Source organism: Chelonoidis abingdonii, chromosome 3 (assembly GCF_003597395.2).
Source record: "Chelonoidis abingdonii isolate Lonesome George chromosome 3, CheloAbing_2.0, whole genome shotgun sequence".
NCBI lineage: Eukaryota > Metazoa > Chordata > Testudines > Testudinidae > Chelonoidis > Chelonoidis abingdonii.
In genome coordinates, this window is record NC_133771.1 from 140,092,790 (window position 1) to 140,101,727 (window position 8,938).

The following is an 8,938-nucleotide window of genomic DNA, read 5'->3' on the forward strand; positions in this document are numbered from 1 at the left end:
TGGCCCTACACAGCTGTACGACCACAGCTGTAACTAGCAGCGCTGCAAAAATGTAAGTGTAGCCATACCCTGACACTATTTGTAGCACAGACTGGACCTGAGGCCTTGCTTACACACACTCTTGCACTGTTTTAACTAATGATGTGTTCTTGAACCAGTTTAGTTGAATCACTGTAAAACAAAAGTGTAGACTCTCTTTGTTTTGGTTTAGAGCAGGGGTTGGCAACCTTTTGGAAGTGGTGTGCCAAGTTTTCATTTATTCACTCTAATTTAAGATTCTGCGTGCCAGAAATACATTTTAACGTTTTTAGAAGGTCTCTTTCTATAAGTCTATAATATATAACTAAACTATTGTTGTATGTAAAGTAAATAAGGTTTTTTAAATGTTTAAGAAGCTTCATTTAAAATTAAATTAAAATGCAGAGCCCCCCGGACCAGTGACCAGGCACCAGGCAACGTGAGTGCCACTGAAAATCAGCTTGCGTGCTGCCTTTGGCACCCATGTCATAGGTTGCCTACCCCTGGTTTAGAGAGAGGCAAATATTAATTTCTCTGTCCATAAATTTAGTAAAACAGCAGCGCATCAATACTTTCAGAAAGTTGACTTCTCAGTCATAAGGGACAGTCACTTTTTTTTTTTTTTTTTAATGAAAACATATTTTGTTGAAATTTATGAATAAGTCCCCTGTTTGGCAGGCAAAGCTTCCTATTTACTACTGGTAAGAGGGAAAGAGCATTTATTAAGCTCTAATGGAAAAAGTAACAGTTAAAATAATATAAAGAATAGATAAAGCTAAAGGTACAGAAAAAGATATTAACCTATGATGAACCAGTCAGGAAGCAAGAGCAGACGTGATCTGCAGCAAAAGTTCAGAAAAAACTATTAGTGACCTCTGAGTCAATCATGGTGAAGTATTTATACATGCAATCATTTTATTTTTAGCTCAGAAGTGAACAAACTTACAGCATCATCATACAACTGTTTCCAAGAATTCACAAGTTTTCTTTATGCATATAACAGCAGACTCCAATGATGTCTCTATTATTGTTTCTTATTATTAATTACTATTCATAATATGCTATTCTTACCGTATGCTGATTATGTAACGATCTATTTACAACTTGCAGTTATTGAAAAGCTTAAACACAAGAAATGAATCATTGTGGTTTGAGGGCAGGGCTGGAAGCCAGGTCTCTGGAATTCTAATCCTGGCTGTGTCACTGACTCGCTATGCCCCTGAGCAAGGCACACTCTGTTGCTCAGTTTTCCCATCTGTGAAACAGAGAAAATACTTACCTATCTTACAGAAGTAGCATGAATACCAATTAGTTAATGACTATGAAGTGCTCTGAAGATGTAAAGCACAATAAAAAATAAAACATAGTAACTGCAGATAGTGGGGGCGGGCTAAGAAGAAAGGAACAATTTTTGGTATGTTGGTCTCAGAGTCATTAGAAATCGAGTTTTAGAACTATCCTAAGACTGAATCTCTCAGACACATTATGGAGCCTCAGGCTTCTCAGTGAATCTATGCAAGTCCTCCCCGCTCTGCAATTCTCATGCTACATTCTTTTGGCACAAAAGACTTATAGTACTTTCCCTTTGCTCTTTTGCCTAACCCAGTTAACTCATGGCAATAAGTGCAGTAAAATAAAACAGGCAGCTGCACTCACAGCTGCTACGCTGTGTTATATAGTTGCCATCCAGAGAATCCCTTGTAAAAATGTGTACTGCTGAGCTGAGTCAGGCCACCACAGTAGGGGTTACATACTGGAAGGCAATACGTTGGCCCCAACCAGATTTCAACAACCTCCATTGCAGATTAATTGTATTACTACTTTCTTTAGGAGACTATATGCCTCCTATTCACAGTGTCACACTCAGTGAACAAATACAGACTTACTGTCATCATCACCAGGGGAAAGGACAAAAGATTCCAGTGCTAGTGGTCTGCCCCTTACTGATTATTATTTAAAGAAGAGATGGACTCAAAAGATTCTGAGAACTGAGTAGCCAAGACAAAAGATTCCAGGGATACCATCAACTTCCAAACCAAAAGTAGTTTCAGGTACTAGTGCATGCAACTGCATTTTCCTATTTTTTACATGATTTACTCTCCCACGGGCTGTGGTAGCTGTGTTCAAGAATCAAACAAAATGAGTATACAGAGAAACTCATCATTCACAAAGTGCTGACAAATGGACAAAATGAACTGGAAAAAGCAGAGAAAGATATTCTGTCTCTCCCCCCAGTCTTATTCATTTATTGTAATCTTAGAATTCACCTGCTTTAGGGATTTCTTCAGTGATCCAGCTATGCCAATGTAACCCCCCCCCCCCCATGTAAGTGCCGAGCACTGGTGCGACTTACCCCAAACTGAGACTTAGATATGTTACATCAATATAGGCTCCACTTTACGTTGGTGCACCATACCTACGCTGAAGGTTTGCACTCACATAGCTGCACCAGTGCAAAAATCCCTGATGGAGGAAAGTCCTTAGATGTTACTTCAGTGAGCAAAACTTTTTAGACAGAAGGGAGGTTTTTATGTGGATGATACCCCTTTAAAAGAACATTAGGAATTCTAGTAACCATCTCAGATGTAAAGAGGAGACAAAAGCACTGGAGAAGCTATTATGCTATAGCAGCTGGTAGTGTATCAGTGATGATACAGCACTCTCAAACTTCTGGAAAGATCTTTTTGCCCTGAACTAGAGATCAGAGATGCAGTGACTGCTACCACCAGCAATGGCCATGGCGTAGGGAATGGAGATTAAAAAAAAAAAAGTCCTGTTTGTGAAGTCTCTTGTCAATAACACTGAACTTACAATTTGGCAGGTTAGCCCATTATTACTAGTTGAGGCTGCCTTGGCCACAGAATGCCTTTTCGAGACATAGAATAAAAATTAAACTCAAAAGATTGCTACCATCTCAAGACTGTTCAGTGGCCTATTTAGGAATGAGCTGGTGGTATTGGTACAATTCCCAGTGGATTAGTCTTTCTGACAAATCAACTTCACTACAATGGTACTCTTGTTGGCCTTTGGCCAAGAAGTGAAGCACTAAATGGGTAGGAAGAAGGAGCTATCATCCTCACCTCTAGAGTCCCTACAGGCCAAGGGCACATAAGCCATTGTAGGGATGCTTGAGTGGCTGCTGCCTGTGCTGCACCTGTTCTGTAGACAAATAATTTCAGACTCTAAGGCTGTCAGCCTACTGCCCTTCAGAAGCATGTGAAAAAAAATCACTCCACAAATAATCGAGTGTTGGAGTGAGCAATGTAACTTTTTCCAGGACAAGATGCTTGAAAAACTTAAAATGACACTGTCAAGTAAGTACTTTAGACCCAAAATGGAACACACTTTTAAGAAGTGACATTTTCTCCCTTTAGAACGTGATCTTCCTCACAACTTCAGAGGTTGTTTGTGTGTATATATATTTTTTTAACAAAGTCTTTCTCCTCTAAAAATCCAAACACAGACCATACTCACTTTCTTTTCCTCCAATATGTCACACAGAGAATAGTCCATGCACACTGTGGCACTAATTCAGCATGAGCCTAACGAAGCAGGTGCATAATTCCATTCAAGTCAATGCCTAAAGTTAAGCACATGTTAAGTATTCTGTTGAACCAAGCCATATGATGGTCGATGGCATTCATGTGCCATTCAATATGTGGGAGCTAGAGTCGGTGCTGTAATTTTTTTTTTTTTTTTTAATTATTTGGCAGTAGAAGATTGATATTATACACATACAGAGAGGCCCAATTCTAAAAGATGCCAAATGCCCAAACAAACAGATGTGGAACAATGTCTCAGAGGGCATTTCAGCAAAGGTGTACCTTGTAAAATTTAACGTATGTTCCCTTCTTGAGGAGATACTGAAGTCCCTCAATAAGCAACTTCTCACTCTGTTAGACATGGCAACACTGGCAGAGGCTATTAACTGAACATATGCTTAGCACTGAGTCTATCTGTAGGGATTAAAGCAAATTGGGGGAGCTGGTTGTAATTAACTTTTCAGAAGCTGTTTTATCTTTAGCATTTTTATAATGTATTTTATAAAATACTATGAAACTCATGAAAGGGAACACACAGGAAATCTTAGATAATTTCTGTTTCTGAACAGTTAAAAATGGGCTTCTCCCATCCCTACCTGCAGACACCTCCTTGCCCTACCTTTGCCCAAAGAGGTATAAGTGACATTACACACACACACAGTGCTGGCTGGTAATGTCTCACTAGAGTGAGAAATCATTAAATTCAGGACTCCAAGAAAAAGGGAAATTGTAAAATCACATATTTGCTGGAAGGTCCTTGCATTCATGTTTTACTCAGGTTAATTTAGGCATTGTGCAGTTAATAATGAATCTTGGCTATTTTCTTTTTACAGACGTTTCTCTTCACTTTTTAGTTTCCTCTTCAATATGCATACCACAAAAAGAACTGTATTTGTTGAAGAGTTTAGCACTATCTGGTATGCTTCCAGTATAAAAAGATACAATAAACTAAGAATGGCCGTACCGGGTCAGACCAAAGGTCCATCTAGCCCAGTATCTGTCTACCGACAGTGGCCAATGCCAGGTGCCCCAGAGGGAGCGAACCTAACAGGCAATGATCAAGTGATCTCTCTCCTGCCATCCATCTCCATCACCTGACATAACAGAGGCAGGGGGGGAGGGACACCATCCTACCCAAATAAGAAGCTGGAGTAGATTAATCCCGTTAGAGAAAGTACAGACCATCCATCCAATACCCTCATGTGATCCAGATCATCATAGAAGTCAGGCGGAAGGGACTCTGGAGGCCATTAGGCCAACCCCTGCTCAAAGCAGGACAAATCCCCAGACAGCTTTTTTTTTTTTTTTTCACCCCAGTTCCCTAAAATGGCCCCTTCAAGGACTGTACTCACAACCCTGGGTTTAGCAGGCCAAGCCTCAAACCACTGAGCTATCCCTCCCCCCACTTTCTTTCAAAACGCATGCAGGCTTTCCAGACCCAAAATAATGTGAACAAACGGTTAACACAATATGCAACTCAAATGCTCGAGGAAACCTCCATTCAAAGAGCAAAATACTCCCCAGTGTAAATCTATTTACCACAACAGAGTAACATTAGGGTGAATTTGGCTCAGTATGTTATGACTGATCACTATGATCATGCCACCTTTGACACATGCTAACGACTAATTATGGGACTGCTATGACGCCAAAGGTTAATTAAATGCCAGCACACACACCAATAATACATATTTATGCCCCACCTACTATAAGACACTTTTGAAATCAATTCAATTTTTGTTAATGCCAAAGAATCCAGGTGGTAAGTCAAAGGAACAGCAGGCACGCACACACACACACACACAAAATACTCAACAATAATATGCAACAGGGCTGGTTTTATCAGACAGTACCAGACCATCTTAGTAATTCAAGTTTCAAAAACTATCTTAAAAATTAAGGCCATTTCCTACTCTGTGATATAAACCTATTGCCAGTTTATTAATGTTCACAAAGCACTTTGAAGAACAAAAATCACAGAACAATAGATCTCAGAGATGAAAGAAAACTCTTAGCTCATCTTTCCTCCCTCTGGCAATGCAGAAATGTTTCCAATAGCGTATGTGTTTCTAGAAGCTTTCAAGGTCTATTAAGTGCATGATCCTTTCACTTACTGCGCAAGAGTGCTCCAAAGTGCTTTCCCTGGGAAACTATTCCATACATTGAAAGATTTCATTTTTACACTTAATATCAAGGGAAATTTCCTGTTTTTCTTTGCTCAGGTTCACTGCTTTATTCTATATGTTATGTCAGAATAAAATCTGGATAGAGAGAATATTGTGCACTTGCTTGACTACTAAAGGCCTGATCCTGCTAGAACTTACTATCTGACAGTGCAAGTAGTCAGTCACATGGACTACTTGCTATGGTGAGCATAAAGGATAGCAATAGAAGTGTTTGCAGGACTGAGACCCCAAAATAGTAATAGATTAACACCAAAATCATCATCAGTATGACACTCAGGGCCAAATATTGATCCTATTGAAGTGAATTAGAGTTTTGCTATTGGCTTGAAAGGAACTAGGATTTGTTCTGGAAAGAGTAACAACTGATGCCTAGAAATGGAAATCCACAGCATGGAAATAAAAGTCACATACAAATATTATATCTAACTATACTAACACTGCATTTCTGAAACTGTGAATCTGCCTTTCCTGGGGAGAAGCTGACCTTTTTTCCCCACAGGATACAAGTTAGCACCAGAAATATGAGGTGCAGGAGGTGGAAAGGGATCTCTTTTCCTTGCTGGATCACTTCCTCAGGGAAGTCAGAAAATCTCTAAGAAGCACTCAATACAAATTATTAGTTTTACGACAATGTGTGAAAAAAGTAGAGCAGTAGAAGTATAAATGGCCCAGCAACATGATATGGAACTATGAACAGCCTATCCTTACCCTTGTGCTTAAAATATTCTTCTTCAACCCCCAAAAAGCATTTCTCTCTCTCTCTCTCTCAGGACACTTCTCCTAGATCATCTTTTGAAAACATTTACATTTAGAGAGCAATGCTGAAAAGTGACTATTAAAAAAGTATCATGGGGTTCCATGTTTACTGTCTCTCCATGACTCCCAGTTCAAATAAAATGATTTTTCCCCCCTCAACAGACAGTCCTGCAAGTTCAACCTAAGATCTGGAAAACCAGGCTGGGTTTTTTCCTGCTCATGCATCACCATCATTCAGGTTCTACATGCCAAAACAGGTCCCCATTGACATATATATAACCCTAGGGAGATTGCATGTTAGACAGGTGTTACTAATTGGCTGTTGAATTTAGTGAACAATTCTACAGAAAAATGCCCAAGAATAGACTCCATCTCATTCCTTCTTAGCTGTGTAGACTCTGTCCAGCTAATAGGAGTCAGTACTAGTAAAAACATATTTTTGTTAATAAAATTAGCTACCACGACTCCAAATACAACTCCAATCAGATCTACTAAGTAATAAAACACCACTTTTATGTAGTCTCTTTTCAAAAGATTTCCAACAAATTATAAAACTCCATGACAAAGTTTCAGAAACCCACTAACTGGTAGCATGAAAAGTTATTTATGGTCATTAACCTCTAACAATCACCACCAACGGAGTAATCTCATTGGTTGACGAAAGTGCCTATTCTGACCAACAGGTATCAACATAAAGTGAAACCTATTTATGCTCACCTTGATTTACTGCAAACCCATTTTATAGTAAGGGCAATGCAAATCCTTATTGGTTCTGATTACACACCAAAGCCTAAACAGCAATTCATATTATACAGCCTTGTCTTACACAACTGAAGTCAAGAGAAATTTTGTCAGTGACTTGAATGGGAGCAGGATTGGGCTCACAACTAAGTTAGTCTGTGAAAAAACAGATTACTCTCAATTAAGAAAGTTCCAGTGTACTGCCAGTAATCACTCTGCTGAATTATAATGAAATAGCTCCACTTTAAAAATACAGGCACAAAATTGTTCTCCTGTCCTACATAATTCTTCATTCTTTTCCTATAAACCCACATTAGCTTTTCATGCACTTTTCCTCTGTAGATTATCTAATAACAAAAAGCATACTACTGGCTCCACACTAAACCTACATATCAAATATTTTCATGCAGGCTGCTTGGAATTTCTCAACCATAGAAATGCCTGAACAGCTGTGTGCCCAGCATGCGCTTCTTCACTCAATCAGTTAAAGAGTTATACAACATCCAACTCTGCCCTAAAAGGGGGAAAATTGTGATCTTTAATGCAATGTGTTTGTATTAACAGAACTACTTCCCAAAATCAAATTACACACGGGGACGGGGGACTCATTGCTAGCTCTCTAAACTCAGGGGATAAGAAGAGCTGGTCACTTCATTTCTTGTATATAATCTAACCAATGGATTTATCACTTATTTTAATTGGACTGATGATTTATTATCAGCTGTATAGATGACTATTTATTTTTCAATTTCCCATATCAGTCTTCAAATGAATCATTTGCAAGTCCCCCCTGACCAGGTCTGCTCCTAGCAGCCCACTTCTGTGCTCTGCGGGCCTTACAACACCCCCGGACCCTCTCTGAGAAAACAGGGACAGAATTAGAGGGCCACATGCTATGGGAGGGAAGCGTGAACCCCGCACTCTCACCGGGCATATACCTCTGTCCCCTCCTGCCCAGCGCTCCCCCTCAGGGGAAGGTGCCTGCACCCTGAACCACCCCAAGTACCCGGCTCGCCGTGGGTGGGGGGTGGCAGTGCCCCATCGTCTCCCCTCCAAACGAAGCGTGGTGCGCCCAGTAGTCCGCCCCTTCCCCGGGCGTGCGCCCTGCCCCTACCTGCCGGGAGCCTCCCGGGGCCGCCGAGCAGCAGCCAGAGGTGCAGCGCGACCCCGACCGCGCACGGGCACAGCAGCACCAGCCAATTTCGCATTGGCCGCCGGCCCCTTCCCCAGCCGGGCGGGGGCTTCCCGAGGAGGGGGCTGCCCCGCGTCTTCCCGCAGCTCCGGGCCGCCGCCGACCGCTCCGCAGCCGTGCCCGACTCGCCCCGCCTGCCTGCGGCCGCCGGGAAGTGAAGTCCCGCCCTGAGCCGGGAGAGCGGCACCTCCCTACTACAATCCCCACAATCCCCCAGCGCCGCGCCCTGCTGCCGGGGCCCCGGGGCTGCGGATCGGCCCGTCCCCTGCCGTGCAGCCCCCTCGCCCCCGGGGAGCAGCCGCACGCGGCTGGGTGGGTGGCGAGCACCTAGTGCTTAAAGGCTTCGTCTCTGTGGGAAGCTCACCCGTGGGGATTTCCTCGCTGCTGTCCAAAGCCGCGCAGCGTCACGCGTCACCCGCCTTGTGCCGCTTTCCAAACGCTTCACATCCACAGCGCGCAGCCGGCCGAGCTTTCCAGCGGCGATCATTGGAGATAGTGGGCGG

At 42.2% G+C, this 8,938-nt stretch overlaps 1 protein-coding gene across 3 annotated transcripts in view; it reads right to left on the reverse strand.

The window, feature by feature from the left end:
* Positions 1 to 8,561, reverse strand: part of B3GALNT2 (beta-1,3-N-acetylgalactosaminyltransferase 2) — a 63,608-nt gene extending 55,047 nt beyond the window's left edge. For 2 of the 3 annotated variants that reach the window (XM_075064175.1, XM_075064173.1), the window contains exon 1: positions 8,358 to 8,560. In XM_075064175.1, the coding sequence (XP_074920276.1) occupies positions 8,358 to 8,451 (94 nt within the window). In that variant the 5' untranslated portion in view covers positions 8,452 to 8,560. Of the gene's footprint in view, positions 1 to 8,357 lie in introns of all 3 variants that reach the window. The other variant, XM_075064172.1, reaches the window with a different exon arrangement.
* Between the last annotated feature and the right edge of the window lie 377 nt (positions 8,562 to 8,938).